This window comes from Botryllus schlosseri, chromosome 7 (genome assembly GCF_051294905.1).
Source record: "Botryllus schlosseri isolate E-star chromosome 7, Bs_hap1, whole genome shotgun sequence".
In the NCBI taxonomy this organism is placed as follows: Eukaryota; Metazoa; Chordata; class Ascidiacea; order Stolidobranchia; family Styelidae; genus Botryllus; species Botryllus schlosseri.
This window is the reverse complement of record NC_137242.1, coordinates 7,402,443-7,424,281: the sequence shown is the minus strand read 5'-3', so window position 1 is coordinate 7,424,281 and position 21,839 is coordinate 7,402,443. Positions and strand designations below refer to the sequence as shown.

Below are 21,839 nucleotides of genomic sequence, written 5' to 3'. Positions count from 1 at the left end.
GCGAACTGCCTATTGACTTAGTTTTGATTATATGAATACTAACATCTCCAACTGATCAATGCTCAATACACATTGCTAATACACCTGTGGTTCATTCGGTGTGTATATGCTGTGTAATCGTTACACGGAATCGTTTTATCGCTACAATACTTATTGTATTTCATATTGCCTTTGAGGACACGGTAGTGTCATTCAAACATACTGACACGCAGGTGTGATTTTTTGATCGAAATATCGCTAGTTTGGACTTTCCGTTGTGGCCACTCTCAATGCATTGTATATATTATTCATTGTGATTGATCATTGGGCCGTATATAGCTCCTATGTTCAACACTCCAAGATATCAAGCAGCGAACTGACGACATTGACGCATCGCCAGATCACAGCATTGTAATGCAATCGATAATTGCGTATCCAGTTTACGTTAAGCTTGCAGACTCAAACCATACTGAGATTAAGCCTGCATAACGCTGCCTTATAACGTTCTAGCTTCTAGAGTTACACAAGAATTTTGCGACTGTATGTATTTTGTCATATTTATGACTCTCATAATCCATTGTCCAGGAACAAGAAACGGACCGTAAAAGAATCGTAACAAAATGACACTTTGGTTGTTGGTGACACCTGAGTACTTGCTCAAGTGATTTATTGAATGGGTGTTGGACTTTTACTTGATTACGTTTGTGTGCGTTTCAAGTTACATTTCTATATTTATCCATAAAGGTCCATCGCTACCTTTAGATCATTTTAGTTTCCCTGTCGTGTGACACGGCTGAGAAAGATGAGACTTTTAGTACCAATCATACTTTTGACTATATCAGACCGCTGCTCCGCTCAACAACGTGAGTATAATTTTATCTCAATTATGTGTAAACTATTGGATGTATTGACTACTATGTTATTGTTAAATATGATTCCTTATGGGGACTAGAATGTTCGCTATGGCCATCCTGCCTGTTATCACCACAAGGTTGAAGCTGAATTCTCTTATTTGTGAAACTTGTGTTTTACCTGAGTCCAGTTCGTTCTGGTAATAAAATAATGTTACCCGTGATTATGTCGATGTGCTGTTTAATGCCGATACGCCTTGTGGCAATAAAATTGATACGGTGTCGTATAAATGCAAGTACGACTGACATTAACTGGCGCCTGCTAATATTAGTTCTGACAACACTTTGCGCTATACTGGGCAATTGTTACAGGCGCAAATTACCATTTCATGGTCACTCCTGTCAAACAATTTGGTTCAACACCAAGATGTAGGCAACTCTCTTTAGAGCTAACAATTAGGGATGGTGTGAACGTTAGGTTCACGTTTGCGTCCTGTGTGTGAACCTTAGAAATTTAGAGTTTCACATTCACAGACGAACCTTGGTAGGTTCTGCACTGTGAACCTTTTTCATATATTACAATTTTCCACGTTATTATAACATCTTTGGTTAAAATTCTTTGCATTTCAACTGCGGGCGACTCTGCATGGCGCTGGCAGCATAAAATATCAACACTAAACGAGCATGCACCTTGACAATCTCGAAAATTTTACTTGCTTTATTACAAACGTTTGCTTGAAATATCCAGTTTTATGTTTGGGAATGTTTAGGGACTCCTCTGTGAGCTTCACCCGCAATCACGCAACATCAAGAGCGAAATACGCTGCATGTATATAGGTATAGTCACCGAATGATGCTTATTCAACCAATCAATGAAATTCATATAAAGAACAGCCTACAATGTACCTCAGCATTGTGGCATAATGTGGACCGAGTTGTCGCTAGGTACATTAGGGCTGTTCAAAAAAAACTTTTCCTTCAGATTTCACCGGCTACTTGATGAAATTGTTAGGTTGCTTAAAAAACGCCGCACACGAACCTTGGCTCACATCCAACCAGCAGAAGCGATTTTCTTGCACTAGAAAGTATTGAATTTTTAATTAAAAAAAATATTTTCAAATTTTCTTTCAACTCCATGAAATTGTTAGGCTGTCAGTAGGGACGATGCATACCAAATTTGGCTAAATTCCAACCACAAGAAGGGAAGTTATTGCAGTAGAAAAAATTCTAATTCCATGATTTTATAATAAAGAATTAAAGAATCAGTCACCGTAAATACTATTTTATTCAAATCCAAATTTTTCGACTGCAATAACTTCGCTTCTTGTGGTTGGAATTGAGCCAAATTTGGTGTGCATCATCTCTACTGACAGCCTAACAATTTTATGGGGTTGAAAGAAAATCTGAAAATATTTTTTTTATTGATAAATTCAAAACTTTCTACTAGAAGAAAATCGCTTCTACTGGTTGGAATTGAGCCAAAGTTGGTGTGCAACGTTTTTTTTAACCAATGTGATTCCTTATGGGTACTAGAATATTCGCTATGGCCATCCTGCCTGTTATTACCACAAGGTTGAAGCTTTGTGCTCTTGTTAATGAAACTTGTATTTTACCCGAGTCCAGTTCATTCTGGTGATAAAATAATGTTACTCGTGATTATGTCGACGTGCTGTTTAATGCCGATTCACCTTATGGCAATAAAATTGATACGGTGTCGAGGTATCGTATAAATGCAAGTACGACCATTAACTGGCGCCCGCTAATATTAGTACAGGCAACACTTTCGGCTGTACTGGGCAATTGTTACAGGCACGAATTGACATTTCATAGTCTCTCTCGTCAAACAATTTGCTTCCACACCAAGATGTAGGCAACTCTCTGTAGAGCTAACAATAGAGAATTGATAAATTGACCGGCGATGGAATTTGCGGCGACGAGAAAGTTCGTCCGTTCTTATTGTCCCTGCAGTTCATTCCGATGGAATTGAAGAGTTCTATTAGAAATTTTTGTGATTATAGATAATTGATATATAACTAATCTTTCAATCCGTTGGCATGTTTTTGTTTTTTCGGGTATTCATGGTGTTTGTCGACTACTATGGTCAAGGTCATATACACCAGGCGGATATTCTTCTTATTTTCAGTATCTGCCGACCTCTAGCACGGCCCACCTCTAGGCTTTTTGTAAGACACCGCTGACGCGGATGAGGAGCCTAGGTAAACCTCCAACACTTAGGTATCGGAATTCGGAAGTAGACCTCGGTCGGACTCGAACCCGCACCCATTGGTGTTGCAGCCGCGGATTATACCACTGCGCTATCGCGCCACTGATGGCGATGGCATGTTGATACGATGTATGCTAGCTCGCCACGTTGGCTTGTCAACAATTTACGGTGCTTCTGTGGGTTACCTCCCACTGTATCTCTGACGCGCCTTTGATTCCAAGCGAATTTCCATCCTGTCTTTGCCAGTAATGCGCAGTAAACTTCGTGGTCACAAACACAATGGAGGATTCACGCGCAGATTCTGAAATCTTGCCAAAGCTGGGCGAGAACCTCGCGACTAATTGATACGTTGGCAAAAAGATGCACCAGTGTTCAGACTAGGAATATATTTCGCGACAGCGTCTCTCAAACTATCCCTCCGTTCTCCGAAGAAATGTTTCGATTTGTGCAACTTTGTGCAAGAGTTCTTTATTTTCTCACAGTGGGCTTTGTCAGATGCAGACCCCATGAGGACCACAACTCTGCCTTTGGAAACACCACTGTTAACATCATCGGCTATTTCCCCGACAGTCTCAGTCTCATCAATGAAGCATGAAGTGCCATCGTGATGCCATCAGGATGATATCCCCAATACGAAAAATCTAAAATTAAAGCGGCAACCCGAGTCTAATCCATGGCTACAAAAACGCCCATAAAAACCGGCCATTTATCTGCATATGTGGCATTTATATTTCTTAACTCGCGCATGTATTAATGATGAACTTTTTTTTGCATGTTTTCCGATGATGGTCAGAATTAAGGTGAGTTTTATATTTCTCATCTATCGGGATATTTCTCTTCGATTCCAACATGTTTACTTTCGTTCAGCCCGGCCGAATTCCTGGGAATAATAGTAGCCATGTCGCTGGGTTTTTCAATCGTGGTGTACTGCACATCCGCCGTGATAGGACACTTATGTCATGCGCACTGCGTTGACTTGGGCAAGGACTCGGACATTCGTCCAGGTAAGAAAAAATTACAGAGTGTTGCTGTGTAGTGTCTGCACTGTACCTGTAGTTCCCTCGTATGTGGGGAATCGCCCATCGAGAGGATTCAAGAGTTTCTGGTAGAGAACAGACGCACTTGCAAAATAAACACATACAGTATATACATTAGGGTTATGACTTTAAAAAAATCAAAATTTTGGTGTCCTGTAGTCACAAATGATGAACTTTTGTTTCCTGTATGAAAGATAGTGTTTCTTTCTTAGATACAGACTATGTAATATATATACCGCCTGATTTGAATTTAACTGACACAATTCCAATTGCGAATATTTGAAATGATATTTTGGTAGATTATGATTGCCCAGTTTGAATTAATCCTATCGTGTTCTTGTTTACAGTCAAAAATAAATAATTAATACATAATTAATTATTAATTTCGATTTTTGATGTAGAATGTATATATCGTATAATTTCAATTTGCCTGACACAAATCAAACTGGGTGTTCGAAAAGGCAAAACTAGAGAAACTCAAGATAAATTCAGCGGTATAGAATACCGATTAGAGGAATATATGATGCATAGGAAAATTTGAAAATGTCATATCGTATGTGACACAGCATTTGCTGATACTGGACGGCGGAATGGCGTTGTTGCGAAACTGCAAAATGCAATCATGGGCAAGGGTTTTGCTGAACCACAATATCTTGGTTGCCCACATCATATTATCGAGTCTTAAAGCATATAACCGAGTTCCTCAACATCGTTCAGCAGATCCAACTCTCAGCTACAAATTTGGAGAAGATATGGTAAAGCAGTATACATATGTGCAGAAGCAAATACATTTGGCTCAATGCCACCTATAGTAGAAGAGAAGTTGTTGCAGTAGAAAAATTTGGATTTGAATAAAATAGTATTTATAGTAAATTATTTATTATAAAATCATGGAATTAGAAATTTTGCTACTGCAATAACTTCGCTTCTAGGTGTTGGAATTGAGCCAAATTTGTTGTGCAGCGTTGTTTTAGCCAACATAAGAATTTCATCACGTAGCCAGTGAAATTTGTATAAAGAAATTGTTTTTGAACACTGGACATACTTCAGAGCATCCATAAGTGGTTCTCAACCGGGGTCCGCGAAACCTCTAAATTTGTAAAATGAGTGTGATAACTTAATTTGTAACTTTTTAAATTATGGGAAGCATGAGACAGTTTCGCTTCATAATTGCTAAGACCTTAGGGATCACGCCATTAAAATGGTCGTCTGAGACGAAATATCCGACTGTGCAAACTCGTTTTATTTGTCAAATTGCCAATAGCCTGCCGATGCAAACATATTTCTGTTTAGAAATGTTTTGTTGCGGTTTGTGGAAAAACGAAATGAAATGACTTCGAAATGTTTGCAGAACAGTTGGGATCTGGAGTTGTCAGTCTCGGCAAATTGATAAACAGTCGCTTGAAGTAGAAATTCTTGAATGTTTTCCCAATCTGTCCCAATGAAGGAATTGAAACCTCGCTACGAAATCCATTTCATCCTGTGATATAACAACTAAATAACTTCGAAATGAGATGCTAGATAGAAACAGAGGTGGGAAAAGTAGTCAAAAAGGCTACTCAAGTAGAAGTAGAAGTAGCGAAGAAAAAATCTACTCAAGTACGAGTAGAAGTACTTCTCCCATAAGCAACCTAAAACGACTTGAAGTAGAAGTAGAATTGACCGACTTTAAATCTACTCAAGTAAGTAAGTAGTTGTGGAAACGATCATAATTCGTTCGCGTGGATTGTCAAAAGCTGCAAATTGAGCTATGCGAAAGATGCAGAGCTTGATTCATATTGATGCATACCAGCAGGTATCCAATTTTCGACAGCATGCGCATGCGCATTCGTCAACATCATGGGATGAAAATGCTATTATTGATATGGTAATGCGATACTAATCCTTTGTTCACTCGAACAGCCCTTTTTAGAAAATATCATGCTATGGCGCCCACCCCCATATTGTAGGGCCCCTATAGTGTAGTTGAAGAGCAATACGGAGAAGATGTATCGGAAAAACACTTTGCGCGATTAGTAAACGTTGATACAAAATATGGTGGATCGCAAAAATGTCATATTTTGTAGCTTTATTTCCGGAAATTATAGGCATTGCAACACTTGCTTCTACACTTCAAATGTTCTCCAGACAAAAGAACTGAAACTAATTAGAACTCAAAGTATGAAACTGGGAAATGAAAGAGAAATATAAATGCTACTTCCTAAAGCGAAAAATGTATTTAATGTCTTTAGTCCAGACAAGTTTCAAAGGTGGTATGCTAAAACAGCTCTAAAGCTAAAAAGTTAGAGTCCACTTTTCCAGATTTGGACACGCCATGGACTGCTATATTACGATATGATAAGTAAATGCTAGAATCCGAAACATCAGTTTCAAACGTTATGATGGGCTGTATATACTGTGATGAAATATTTCATATGGGAGACAATGCGGTGTGAACGGAACCACGCAACCCCTCACTTAAATTGTATTCACCGATACTTTCCTGAAATCATACTATTCACTTCATATCCACTGAGCGCGAAGTGCGACGAAAATTCTGGGTTTTACTTTCAACTTTTATGAAAGTTAAATGCTGATATTACGTGAAAACAGCCACGAAATTCCTCAGGCCATCTTCCTGCTAGGAGGATTAAACTACTTCTACTTGACAAACTGAAAATATCGAAAAGTAAGTAAGTAGTTCACAAAATATTACGAAGTAGAAGTAGCGGGGAAAATATCTACTTGAGTAAGTGCCAGAAGTAGAGGCAAACTACTCAAGTACTTTAACAAGTAGAAGTCCTTCGTTACTGACCACCTCTGGATAGAAATGACTAGGCTGAACGTGATATGTTCATTAAAACTCTCACCAAAAACTGTCGTCGGAAAAGTTACGCGTTAATATTACATTCGCCACCAAGTATCTTTGTGGAAATGGATTTTCGGCACTCGTTCATATCAAATCGAAGACGCGCATTTTCAAGACAACAAATACAGCTGCAAAATTCGGGTCGAGATAATGAAAAGTCTGCCCAATTTCTACATATATTGTGATGTTATTTTCAAGAAAAGTCATTTCGTGGCTGTTTATCACTAGCCTACGATTAATGTTTGCACAAGACTGATGATGGTTGCACGATAATTGAACAAATTTCGAACGAAAACTTGAGGGGGTCCGTGACGGTCCAAAAGGGGCCCACGAAGACAAAAAAGTCGAGAACCACTGAGCTATACGATAACCTTTTTAATCAAATTTACCAGATCCCAACCAAAAATTCTCGTTTCTCTCGATTTTCCATTTCCGAGATTTCTAACGTCATCCATGTCAACTTCACCCATGAATACGGCTGGGCACAATCTGCCGAGTACTCCAATCCGAATCCAGTATCAATTCTAATGATTCGCTCCTTGCTCCCCGCTCCTTATCACTGAGAGTTTTATCAACGATACTATATTTCCATTGTGTAAGACGGTAAACCGTGACCGGCCGTACAGCAGCTTACGGTACATGTATAGTACAAAGCTCCGTATGATAGTGGAAAAGACATATCTGTAAATTCACAAAGTCACAAAGTGCAATGAAGTAGTTATATCAGGAGTGTCAAACATACGGCCCGCGGGCCGCATCCAGCCCGCCAGATGATTTCATCCAGCCCGCGAAGCAATTTTGAACAAATGCAAAAAAGCTTGTATCATCCATCACATTTCTAACAAAAGTCGAGATTTTAAATACCAAATACTTCCAGTAAATAATCCCCACGACAGCAAATGTCGAACATATCCATTGTTTGTAGGCCACATAATAGCGCCCTAACCATCCGACAGAGGTGTTGCGGTTTCACTCTGGGCACCGTTAGGAACAAGTTGATGACATTGATCACACAGGCGAAAACGCCAATACGAAACCGTTGTATGTAAGGTACAATAGTTACACGAAGAATACAATTCAAATATATTTTTTCGCAGCGCTGTATACCGTAAGGCCCATGCCCCGTTCTCTAGAAACCCGAATCGTGATATTGAAGCGATGAAATAAATTGCAGCGTCCGCGTTTACAGTAAAATCTCTTGGAGTCCTCACAACGAAAATGCAGGGCCAACGCCGTAACGCGACTAAAACAATGGGAGGAACATAGAAACATGCCAACTTGTATGGTGGTTAGAGCTGAACTGTAATAGTGATTTATAGCTGTATTCAATTGGACGGTCATCCCTGTTTGTGAATAACGTCATTGCTAGCATAAACCTTATTCATTATCTCTATAGTACTATTATACTATATTACTATCATGCATAGCTCTGATAATAAAGCATTCCAGTGAAATATAAAGATGAGGATTTGAAGGTAACATTTTCGGATCATTTGACTGGTGCGGCCCGCGAGCGATCAAACTGTTTGACACCCCTGAGTTATATGGTCGAAAAAATGCTAAATATCTTTAGTCTGATGTTGAACTGGAATTATTGCTGTCGCAAAAAGTACCTATCTGAACTTTCAGCATTATTCATACTATTTTGACGTCATGAGTGGTACTCGGATGTGACGGTACGAAACGACTTGGAGTACTCTTTTACTTCAGACACCCACCTGGACTTATAGACGATATAAATAGGAGGGGTACATATTGAATGAATAGCTACATATACTGCTTGTTGGTAACCTACTGAATACTACCCTTCTTGTAACCATGCAAGTTAGAACACGGAACATATATGAGACGCTCCCTGCCATTATTTCGCTTCATTCTTACCGTCGATTACGTTCAACAGGGGAGAATCCCACCCCGGCCGCGACTCGCACGCCGAATCCGTCATCAGCCGATTCCAATACTCCAATGCTGTTCACCGCCGCGCTCGTGAAAGTTCTGGAACATCCGCAAGCCTTGCCGGGAGAAAATGGCGTCGTCTTGGCAAACGGGAACCCCGGATGAATCTGGGTTTTATAAACGACACAGCAAACTACTGGGGCTTAGGTGAATTCGCGTGACTTCGCGAGGATGTAGACAGCGGGTAACGCAGGGCGCATTTTTATGTCAGATGGTGTAACGTGCCGCTCAACAGTGTGATGTGAACTTGGTGTGTGATCACTGATCGGCATTTCCATTGCGTTGAGTTTATCCATGGCTATGCCTGTGACACAATCCGTTACTGTGAAAGGTGTTTCGGTATTCATTGATTTGAGATGACGCCGGATTGTGGATTTGCAATGCCCATATAACAACCGTGTGGTGCCTATCTTGTATGCTTATTTGAAGTTATCTATATGGAGAGGCTTGTGTAGGCTTCATTAGAAATGAGAAGGTGACCGGAAGATTGATATTTCGTATATGGTGTACTAGTAGGTACTATACTGTACAGTACATCCTTCGTAGTTTCTAATAATTGTGGAATAGCATTTATTACCAATAACAAATCAAGTAAGCGGTTTTGTTTGAAAAATATACCTCAATGGTGAAATACCTCGCATCAAATAGCTAAGTACCATGAATTAGCTACATTCGCAATTATCTATACATTTTACATGGTATACCTGTAATTTCCAGCTGCCGACCAAAGTTTTCTTGTGTACAATTTTATAGCGTTGATACGCTGAATTTTAGGGGCGCACGTGTAATTTCATGATTGTTGCACGCGAACTGCGATTGGAATTGTTATTATTCTGCGGTCATCGATCATTGAGTATCCTCGCGCATCTTTAATTAGACTCGAAGGACTTGCCCATTTTGTCTTTCCGCATACCCGCCTATTAGTGATCAATCCACGAAGCTGTACTAGTTCAATGAGTGCGATGTCAGTAATATTTTGCGAGAGCGACTATGCAATAATGTGTGTTGTATATCTGCTGTAATTGTGGGCTGAATATCTTGAGTCTAGGCCCTGTATACTTCCACCTTTTTTTGTGATCAAGTTAATCTGGTGCTACCGCTAATTACGGATACAGTCAAGGTGCGATGGCTGCATATGGCCTCTGATCTTTCGATTATATCTCGGGAATGTGATTAGTGACACAGTTATATTATGATGGTGTCATATTATGTACACGGTACAGAAAAAAATTGACATGACTCCTACATATACTTGTGTATCCTGTCGTTGTCACATGTCTTCAGCAATTTATTTTTTCTCACGGTATCACAATCACCGGGGTTGACGGATGCCACGTATTCATCTCAGGAGTATAAGTGAATCGAAGATAAGATTAGGATGATAAGGGTGTTGCTGATACGGATCTTGTCGCTATAAGCCAATGAAAGTGCACGTGAGCTCGGATGAATCATTCGCTTACCAGAGCGGTGTAAAAGCTGTAAAAACTGTTCTCCATCCACAGAACTAACGCGCCTGTAGTTCATGCTTTGATTTTGCAGCGAAATCCAAGCCAGTGTTGAGTATCAACCAAACTCAAAACTGCATCCACTCGTGGCCTACGATACTTAATATAAGTAATTAAGTATCGTAGGCCCCGATCCACCATTGTAAGGCTCACAACACTGTTTGGATGTGCTGTATTCATAGAATCATATATAGTATATATATATTCTATGACTGAGGTATGGTAAATTTTTTAGCCCAATGACCGCATGCGAAATGCATCAATTCGCCGGCCCCGGCTTGCAGGTCACTTTTCAGTTTTATAGACGGCGCGGGCCGCAAGAATGCAATATCGAGACAAAATAGGCCACAATGTTCAGCAACCACAGTTTTAAAACTTTACTTCAGTACAACGCTGTGCTCTCTAACATGGTCGACGGACATAGTCAGGCCGTGTTATTTTTGGCATATGCCAAAACTGCCAAAAATAGCTTATTTTTGGCATTTTTCAATTTTTATTTTTGGCAGTTTTGGCATCGACCTCTAAATAGATATTTTCAGACTCGAATTAGTCATAAAACGCTTTATTTGGGTCAGTTTATCAATAGAGACCAAAAAATGTGCAGCTTCCACTTTTAATAAGTACCAACAAACAATAATAAGAAGAAAAAACCTAGCGACCACATAGGTTAAAAATATCAAACAAAACCACAAAATGTGCAGTATCCATTCGGAATCGGTGCCAATAAGCAAAAACAATCAGAAGCCTAACAAACACGCTCAACTCCTGATTGTTACAGCTTTTGAATAGACTTAAATTGTTTGCACTGTAACAGTGCTTCCAAACTCAGGTCAGCGAATTAATTTTTCGCCCAACGAATCTGGGAAGTATTGGCTTCAACAGTAGCCGTTGAGGGAAAGAATGTTGCCAGTCCTCCACAAAAGGTTTTCAGAGCTTCAAAATTTCGGAGGGCAGAACCGGTTTCCAAGCATCATGAAAAGAGATCACTGCGCTAGTGCCATCGATCTCATCGCGAAAAGAATTTTCTTCCCGATACTTTTCCAGGAGTTCCCTGTGTTGTCTCTCAACACATTCTATTTTGTAGCGCGACCATCCCATCTCCATCAGTCTACCGATATATTTTAGCAGGACTTTTGTCACGTCAGATGGCTTTAATATTACCAACTCACATGGAAGAGTCCTGGGAAGGTTAGCTTGTTTAAGAACATTAACGCAACAAGACTGTCGGGCAAAACGAGATTGCAGCTCAGAAATAGCCGGACTGTTTGTTGTGTCACAATGCTCAACTCGATCACAATGCAAAAATCTTAGTTGAATTTGGGGGTTCCAGATCCATGAACAGAATACAATTTATATTTTAGTAATCAGTACAGCGGCAACTTTCCATTGATACCCGTTTTATCAAATTTAGCGCTCGGCAAGCCGGTTAAAAATGGCCGTAAAATTGCCTTTGGCCAAATGGAAAGTGTGACGTAAACCAAATGCAGTCAGCCGTTCAATCTCGCTGTGCCCACACCATTTAGGACACCATGCTTTCTCCCCTAATGGGTGGGCTGGACCCATAGAGTAAAAAACCTGCCCTTCACACTTGTAATGCGGTCCTGTTAACACAACACCATGAAAGAAATACACTATTGGCAGGTTGTGTTATTTTTGGCATATGCCAAAATTTAGTTATTTTTGGCATTTTCAAGTTTTTATTTTTGGCAGTTTTGGCATCTGGCTCCCGAAATGCCAAAAATAACACGGCCTGGACATAGTTAAAGAAATAATATTTTAATAAAGAATTAAAAAATACAACAAAAGTATCATGATCATCAATATCACCTTTATTTTGAACTAAATGAGCTCCTCACGATACCTGACAACGCCTTTCAGCGATGTAAGAGTCGATATTGGAGCTAGCGAGACACAGTACTACCTGAAAGACCATCACTTCTCAATGCTTGAACTTATGGGGAAGCCGCAAGCCGTTTTCTAAGCCTCTCGGTCATGGAAGTGTCTGGGCCATTGCACGTTAAGGCAACATGCCCAATGCCCATTCATATCAGCTGATTCTCCCTCGATGGAATGTTGTGTTGCCATCGCCGAAGCCGTTTCAGCTATAGTGAGAGCGGTTTTGAACAACAGCAATATTTTGAAATTGTAAGCAATATTTTCAGCATTTCAAAATGCTTTAGTAAGCGTTCCTCTGAAACCTGAAATCATATCGTGGGACGAAAAATATTACCTCGCGGACAACGTGACTCTGGTGTAGGTTGACTACGATTAGGAGTCAAAGAGTTGTACTGTATGTCGATCGACACCGTTGCGACCCTATACGATGCAAATGACGAGTGGTTCACGGTCTCGAATCCACCATGTTTCTACAAGTAGGCGGTTTATTTTGGATTCTTATCGCAAATGCCGCTCCACCTACGGGGTCTTGAAAAGCCCAGACGTTCAGTTATCGCGGGAATGAGAATGAATCCAAGAAGCTTACATTGGAAAACAACCTGAACAAAAGGGATATGCGCCATGCACTTCTGAGATGTGCAATAAAACAACATATAAAGTAATTTAAGATAAACAAATATTAAGAAAGTTACCTTTTCCTATCATCCCTGCCTGATCGATCTTAATCTGCGTTGGTGAATGCAATCTTCAATGCCACAAAATACATTTATCGTTGGATTTCTATCGATTCCTGATGCACTATCTCATTCTGAGCCATTTATCATCGAGCAATTTCCCAAGATTGCGTCGCGGTAAAAATGAAACATCAGTCGGATCTACAACTAAATCCGATACCTGTTTGCTATTCAGCTTGACATCCTTATCGATTGCTTCAAAGGTTATTAAGATAAACCAGCGACTCAATTTTACTAACAAAATTGCCCAAATTTCAAAAATAAATGGGATTACACTACTACACCTTACAAATAGTTCGCAGTTACACTGGCTCTGTTCAATAACGAACTAGCAAAAGGCACAACTCATCCAGAAACCTCGTTACACAGACAAGACTTCCAAGAAACGAATTCATCCATATATCGCAGAAGAATTCGTCACCCAAATCGGCCGTGAAAACGCCTGTATGTATGTGCAATTGTGCATTGCAACCGAATGCAGCATGATCGTAAAGACCGCGTCACGAAGTCGCAGACATAAATAAATCGCGCCTTTGTGCATCCGCTATATGACAATGGTCGCTTTGCAGCACCGCCGATACACAAGGATTGATCGAGTAGTCTTTATTTTCAGTAATATTTCGCAATGCCCTAGTTGGCAGCATACGATTGCCTCTTCGTCGCGTTCTGATAATGTAAGCTCGAAGACGATAGTTTCTGAAAGCTTAAATAAGAGATCAACATGGATTACCTGATTTCTTATTTGCTCAATCGAGAATAGGGAAGCATCCCTTTCCCATACGACAGATTGCAATGTGATTTAAGATACATAACACCAAGGAGTTGGAGATACAGTTGAAAACACGGGAGTGTGATTGAGCTCATTCTACATGCGAGACATTGCCACAATTAATATCGGCGTTCTGAGTATCAGACTTTTTATAGATACGCTCTCGAAATACCATTGATTCACGTTACGTTTGAAATCAGATATCGCACAATGTTTCCCAGCCTTAGTTGAAAGGGCCGTCTCAGTTCTTAGAATTGTGAAGATTGCGTGATTGATAAAGGTGTTCAGTTATCATAGATCGGTGTACGATGTTTTTCCAAGTACTAAAATTAGGTATTTTACCGTTGGTTTTTGCCGGGTGCGCTGAAGCGATTTCAGGTGAGTGAAGTAGAGTAATTCTTGGAGTGGATAGGCTTTTATTACCTCTGGCTTCATAAGCTCCGCGTATCTTCTCTAAACGCTGTGGCAAGACGAGCTTCGTGAGTGAGTATGGCAGTTCAGATGTGATCGCGAAGCATTGAATGATCTATAAGAGAATAAAACCATTCTGTCCTTATTAAGCTAATCAAAATTGCATATAATGTATATATGTCTGCGCGGGGCCTACGATACGATAAGTTATCGTAGGCCACGGTCTGGGTTTGGCAGTCGCACTTATCAAGTGCAGCTATAAAGTATACGTTTGGTCGTATCTCTGCTAATCTGATTCGCGTACATGTAGCAGCGTCTCGTGTCGTACAGACCTTACAGACCAGTCTTCACCCGTACTGGTAACCGTAACTGATTTACGATTTAATCGATTGTCTATCGATTAACACTGCGTTGTTCACAGTTTTGGTTACAGAGGTTTTATGCATGGTTGGTGGCGCCTTCGTGGACGTTTGCCTTGACGATAATCAGGTAGCGACTAGCGAGTTGGCTCTTCTTGAGACGATAACTCTCTGACGTAACTTCCCGATAGCTATCATTATCGGTAAAATCTCAAGTAAATACGATATCATCCAATCTAACAGCTTTTCATGTAAATGACGTAACAAATTCGTCACTGGCATAGCAGAGTTCAATTTGTATTGTTCTGTCCATATGTTCCTCATTCGTTCTTTTGAAATTTATCATTTCCAAACCCACACTGTGACAGTATGTTAAGATCGCAAGGTATAGAATAGCTCAAAGTATGGAAGACTTGGCTTATCTCGTGCTTGTATCCATATATCGTGCTCTAGTCTAGATAACAAGCCGACAAAGTGAATTTTACCGCATTCTTGCATGTTCACTTGTTCAGCAAGGACCGATACGATACTCCATGGATAATAATTGAGATTTTTTCGAATATATTTGTATTCCAATTAGCTCATATTGCGTACTCTACTCATCCTATTCGGATTGCTCCGATATCTCTATTATTTACCCGCATTGTGGTCGGTGAATACAATTACCATCACGATGTAAGCGCGGTTACAACAATACGCGTCGTATCTATCATCGTGAAGGACCATCGAGTTGGGCGTGACGACGATACCTCAGACTTCCGTAATTAGACCCAGCTTCAGTGTGATTTATGTATCCTACATAAATAACACAACTTCAAACACGACGGTCAAGTTCTGGAAAGTTACCGTTGTTTTATTTACAAGTCGACGATCGCGTAGAATGCACCAGAAACGAGGATTGTGGTTCGAAAGACTTCGTCTGCTGCAGAAACAAGATATGCTGCTCCAGTCATTATCACCTGGCCTTCAAAACTAGGGTAAGAATTCTCGTACATAATTACCTTAATGAATAGGTAGGTTGCCGCTTCCTTTTACTAACAAATGAGTGCTTCCAGTGTTTCAGCGATGGCGACTGTGCAAATGTGACTGACTACTTTACGAAGCTTGTAATGAACGATCGTTGCTGCAAATCAACCGAATGCTGCAGCAAGGAATCGTACGAAAACGAGCCGGAACCGGAAAAAGGAGATAAACATTTCAAGTATGTCGGTCTCAGAGAGAACGATTTGAGTTCGGCATCAACATTGATACTTCTTATTCAAATTTGTCGGGCTAAATAGCTCACTATCATAGGAGCAGCCGCAACGAAATTTTAGAAGGAACGTAATTTCTTTTAATAATCAAGCAGTGGTATGGTAGCCTGTACTTGAACAGTTTTGCAGGTAAAACTACTCAGCTTTTACACTTTGGAATTGGAAAGGTAAAATTATGGTTTTGGGACAGATGTGAATCACTTGTATGACTAAATTGTCATAAAAACCGCACTAAATAGTCCAGTTATCGCGGTAACAAAATACATATATTCAAATATAGCACCCGTCGTGTAGTGTTATAGTAGTTAGTCGCGAAGATACATCTTGCAATTTCGCGTAACCAGCACCTCCGATTATCTGCTAAAAGTATGTGACCCCGCAACTAAATCTACTTTGTGGAACTACTTACTTGAGTACATTTCAGACACCTATCATTTTCTACTTTTCCACATTTTTACATGTCTTCAAAATCGCTACTTCTACTTGTAATCCAGTCGAAATTTACGGGTACTTCTACTTTAGTAGAATCGCTGACTACTTTGGCCACTTCAGCACTTGACTATATTGCAATAATATTTTAGTTCACTTGGCTTCGATTGCATACAGGTATCTTATTCAGATTCAATGTTATTGTTATTGGAACGCTGATTGCATCAGCCATTCTAATCGCAACGATAGTGACGTTTTGGTGTTCGAGTGACAAAAACAGACGGAGGAGGAGAAGCTTTGGATTTCGTTCCAGAGGCCGCTCAAGTGAGTTCACGCCGATTGGCTCTCGAACTGGGTCTGGATTGAAATCTTTACGGAACGTAAAACTCATTCAAAACCGTAGACACATTGAAAATCGTAGTATACTTCTCCTTATGGAGACTTTCGTGCTCCCAACTATATCGTAGGTAAAAGTATACACATACATTTCATGCAATAGTCGGCTCGGACTTGTACTTGATTGTCCATCTCCACGACTAGTTGACATCACGGCTGATGAGCGGAATCACGTAATTAAAAATCGGAATCCAAAAAGTCTATTCAGTAATCATGTTCAGTTGTTAAAGCATCAATGTGGCAGGGAATTCCCAGATTAGAGATGTTCAAAGCTCGAGATACTGAACAAGAAACCCTGAAACATTGGCTAGCACGATCCTTCAGAACACCTCTTCGATTGCCGACCTGACAAAGTATTATTATTTTTGTCTTCCCGTCACAGATCGATTCGCTTCATTTCAGAAACGACTATTGTGTAATTGAGAGAGATTCGACTTCATAAGAATAAAATGCGTTTCAGGTTTTGTTGACACATCACGGGACTATGTGGGGGAGATGCAATCTTCGTTGCAAGCAATTCATCTCGAACCGCTGCAGGAACAGACCAGCAACGGGGACGCAACTCCGTGTGCCGGCGGCGACAATATTTCGCTAGGATCTTGCACAGGTGGAGGTGGTGACCATTGTGTGGTTGAGAGAGATTCGACTGCATATGCATAAAATGTGTCTCAGGTTTTGTTGCCACATCACGAGACTATGTGGGGGAGATGCAATCTTCGTTGCAAGCAATTCATCCCGAACCTCTGCACGTACAGACTAGCAACTGGGACGCAACTCCGTGTGCCGGCGGCGACAATATTTCGCTAGGATCTTGCACGGGTGGAGGTGGAGACGGTGGCGAATGATCAGATACTGCATTCAGTCTGCCACTCGTATTGGGACTCAATAGTGTACAAACCAAAGCGAAAGTGTTGGCTACATCTTATTAGAACGCTCCTAGAAGAGTGTTTGTACGCCATAATACCGCGCGGAACCGCAGTTGCTGTTTTCATGATAAAATTATATTTTTGTGGATACACGATCTGCTATATTATATAAGGTAGAGACTTCGAGGAACCTTTGGATTCAGGATCCTTGCGATATTATGTATAGCAATGCGAATCCTAGTCCGGTGCTATGTTTATCCATCTGGGATCATAATCACCGGTTCATCCGCTTAACGTACACAAGACACAATGTGACACAATTACGGTTGTGTGTAAAACAAATGGTGTTTTAAAACAATTCGTATACATGTTTTAAGCCGCATTTACGAAAATGCTATTTAAAAAACATTTTAGAATATATTGTATGTATGTATTATTTCGTCGTTATTGTGTAAATACTTTCGAAAAAACATGTAGTATGAGGCTACGCACAATTTGCACCCGATAATAGACGACGTAGGCCTACCATAGGAAATGTTCGGAACTCTCGAAATCGTCGTCGGTTCAACAGTTATAGCACAATAGATAAGATCGGTGGTACGGAATTTGATGATGATGACCGCTGACCATAAAAATGTTAACAATAACGATGTATAGTCCTGGTTAAAAATATTTTTGATCCGTTTAAGATAGGAGTCGAAAGCCTTTATGGTCGAGAGAGCCATATTTACCCGAAAATTCCAATTGTCAATGTGAATCGACGATGACGTCACAGTTAAAGGGACAATAAAAACATGTTTTCATAAAGGGTCATGTTTTGAACATGTTTGTTTTAAATTGATTTTAGTTTTAAATGAAACCCCAGACACAATGTGATATTATGAACAAATATGAGGACGTTGAAAAAGACAAGCTACAATCTATCTACCTAACCTACTACCAATCTATCAACTACCAATCAATCTACCAATCTATCAACCTTGGCCTACTGGTATAGTATTAATGCCAGGTGTAACAGTGTTCAATCTTGGAAGCTCAGCTGTCTTTCATTCGACGCTTTCCATTCTCTTCCTTGTATTTGTGCTTCACCACGTATTTCTGTGATGGTGTTTTGTAAAGAAAAACCTGAAACACTTTGAAGCGTGCCCGAACCGCAGCCTCGCGCCATTGCGCTAGTTTTATCCACAGTGTCAATCTCTCCATCTCCCTTGCTCTCCATGTGGGGACTAAAATAATGTATTCCTTCTTTCTCGCTTCAAACGATCTGACTGTCTCAACTGCGTTTGCTTATTCAAATACCATGTGATGTTTAACAAATGACCCTATTATCAAAAACTGCTCCCAATCCGATATTGAGACGGAATTCCTCCGATTATATTACCCATCGTTAATTTCATCTTGCAGTAATCGCTAGATCTGCAGAGACATCCTTCTCCGTATACGACATACGTACATAATAGGGATGGTGTGAACGTGAGGTTCACGTTCGCGTTCTGTGTGTGAACCTCGGAAATTTTGAGGTTCGCGTTCACAACAGAACCTTGGTAGGTTCTGCACTGTGAACCTTTTTCATATATTTTACAATTTTCACTTCAATATAACTTATTTGGTTCAAATTTATTGCATTTCAACTGCGGACCACTCTATGCATGGCACTGACAGCATACACAATCAACACCTTGACAATTTCAAAGATTTTACTTGCTTTCTAACGAAAGTTTGCTCGAAATATCCAGCTTTCCGTTTATGAATATTTAGTGACTCTCTGCTGTGAGCTTGACCGGCAATCACACAACATCAAGAGCGAAATACACTACGTGTAGATAGCGAATGATGCTTATTCAACTCATATCGATTTCTGATGCTAAAACCTAGCAAGCTTACTTGGTCAATCTTGTCTTCATATGTTTGCTGTATCATAAAAACGAAATCCGTGCGGTGGGGTGTTGGCTATTGTTGTATAACTTGTTAGTGGGGTAATAGCGGTAGCAAGTATAGAAACCCGCTTTACACTCTGCTCAATATCCGTGTAGCAATACTCGGGCGCCGAATACATTTTCCGGTCTGGCCTGGACCGTTAAGCCGTAAGCTTATATTCCCTAGCATGTCCTCGTCGAAATTGTCGGCAAAGCGACTGAAGATATTGATTTATGGGATTATTACATCATTTGATTGCCTCAGTTGATACATTTAGCGACGATTAAAACGTCAATAGGTAGGGGAGATGTGGTACCGATGGATCACTGGGACCGAAAATACTTTGAAAATTCTCTATGATAATTCCATGATTACACTCCGTGAGCTTGTCTACAATTGCATGCTGGCAAAATCTTTCCTCACATACAAAAAAATTCGCCGTGCGCGAGCTATGGGGTCTCTCACAGATGTTTTTTGTTTTGGGGGGTGTAAACTAAATTTATATCGACATATACATTTTTCTTTGTAACCTTCAACACGAACAAACCAGCAATCATTTTTATTGTGAAGTGTAGGGGTTGTATCAGGCTATATAATGGCACCTATTATTTTTTTCAGTACCTTCCTTCAGTGGAATTATTTTCGATTCATGTATAAAATTCGTAGGGTGGGGACCGATGATACAATAGCCATATCAAGCAAAATAATCAAGCATAATAATCATGAAACAAATAAAACATGCCTACGTACAGAAAATCTTTATGTAAAAATTGCATATGATGTTTTATCGCTATAACGAGGTATTTGGAAGTCACACGGTCGATTTTCGGGAAATATGTATGTACCGTCAAATTTATAAGTTCGAGCCTAAATCGAAACGTGATTTTACGACAACTTTTGAGTTAATATTTATTCTATTTTTTGACGGTTGCGACCAAACATTCTTCTTTGGCTTGCTGTAGCTTAGATTATAATGCTGAGCAAGAAAAGTTGTCACATCTGAGTTTTTTAGGGTATGTGTGTCATAGGTCCCCGGGTCGTGTGCCATTGGACCCACCGGGTGGGGAGCTGGGGACCGATGATACGTTCGAGCAACAAATTTTGAACGTCCGCAAATATTTTTTGAAAAGGCGGATATTCATGTATATGTGCGCGATAGGTAGAGCTTGTATCCAAGTGCTGAGCCAGCAAAAGATCTGCTGTTTTTAACTGAACATTTTGGGGCCAGCGATCATTTTCCAATTTTTGATCCATCGGTACCACATCTCCCCTACTTCAGCATTGTGCCATTATGTGGCCCGAGTCGTCGCCATGTATCGTGTACATTAATCTAGGCTATCACTTCATTCAAATATAGGGCTGGAATTAGCAATATGACGTCACGTGACGTCATGAGGCTCACGTTCGCGTTCACACAGAACCTTTCAAAAAGGTTCGCGTTCACACGAACCTGAACCTTTCAGAGGTTCACACCATCCCTAGTACATAACGGCTCTCGCCTTCTGATTACAGCAAAGCGATTATGTAACACTTTTCATGCGACACGCACATGAGCCCAGCACATGCCTGCAGGTGATATTAGTGAGACGACCGGCAACAATTACCGGTATTGATAAAGCAGTGTTGTTGCTATGTGGTGTCTCATACGGTTGCAGAACAGGATTTAGTGTACAGGCGAGAGTGTTAGCGGATCAGCAGATTAGCGCCAAGAAGAATGCCAGGGCCGTTGCCGGGCCCTGTAAAGCGTGTATTGTGTTATGAAAAATACATATAAACGTTCCTATAATATAATTGGCTGCAGACTTAGTACGATTACTTCATCATGGATTTCGTATTACTTCGTAACCGGGCGGTTACAATTAGAATTACAGCAAAATCTCGCAGTAGTCGATTACGCATATGAATATACGGAGAAGTAATCACGATTGTTCACGAATACATGTATAAATATTGCTTTCTTGAATCCACGTTTAATGACGATACAGCGACTGAGACGAGCACACCTGGTGAGATATCAAATACGTGGAATTTTTTCCCGTCATTCGCCGACTCATGCTAATGAAGCTATAACAAAATATATTCGGGTGACTGACTGTAAGTTCAAATTTTCATCAAATAATGGCGAATCATCCATTGGTTCCCGGACAATATAGCATTATAAGATAACGTGAACACGAAATTCTGTCATAACGACTAATGCTTTTCGTGACGGAACACATGCAACACGTGGTACCTCTTGAATCCACATAAAACGGATATCGTAAGGCACCATTGCGAAGAATATACAGGGAAATGTATATATTTCCGTACGACGCATTCAATGACCATAGCTAATACTTGCGATATAGTAATGAGGATAGAGGTTCAGAAATCCGAAGCGTCCACAGTTGATAACTTGATACAGCCAGA

At 40.3% G+C, this 21,839-nt stretch overlaps 1 protein-coding gene and 1 long non-coding RNA gene across 3 annotated transcripts; both read left to right on the top strand.

The window, feature by feature from the left end:
• The first annotated feature begins 857 nt into the window (after nt 1–857).
• Nucleotides 858–10,140, top strand: LOC145443886 (uncharacterized). Its single transcript, XR_013916566.1, has 3 exons — nt 858–3,854; nt 3,922–4,058; nt 8,840–10,140. It is a non-coding gene; the product is annotated as an uncharacterized LOC145443886 (long non-coding RNA).
• Nucleotides 10,141–13,843: 3,703 nt separating this feature from the next.
• On the top strand, nt 13,844–19,450 carry LOC145443879 (uncharacterized). Of its 2 annotated transcripts, none has more exons than XM_080321843.1 (6): nt 13,844–14,177; nt 15,434–15,546; nt 15,625–15,770; nt 16,442–16,575; nt 17,108–17,260; nt 17,320–19,450. In XM_080321843.1, exons 1-6 carry the CDS (start codon nt 14,108–14,110, stop codon nt 17,490–17,492), a joined length of 789 nt encoding a protein of 262 aa, XP_080177969.1. In that variant the 5' UTR covers nt 13,844–14,107; the 3' UTR covers nt 17,493–19,450. The 2 variants fall into 2 exon arrangements, with proteins under 2 accessions (XP_080177969.1, XP_080177970.1); XM_080321844.1 differs by having other exon boundaries at nt 13,850–14,177; nt 17,108–17,254.
• Nucleotides 19,451–21,839: the final 2,389 nt, after the last annotated feature.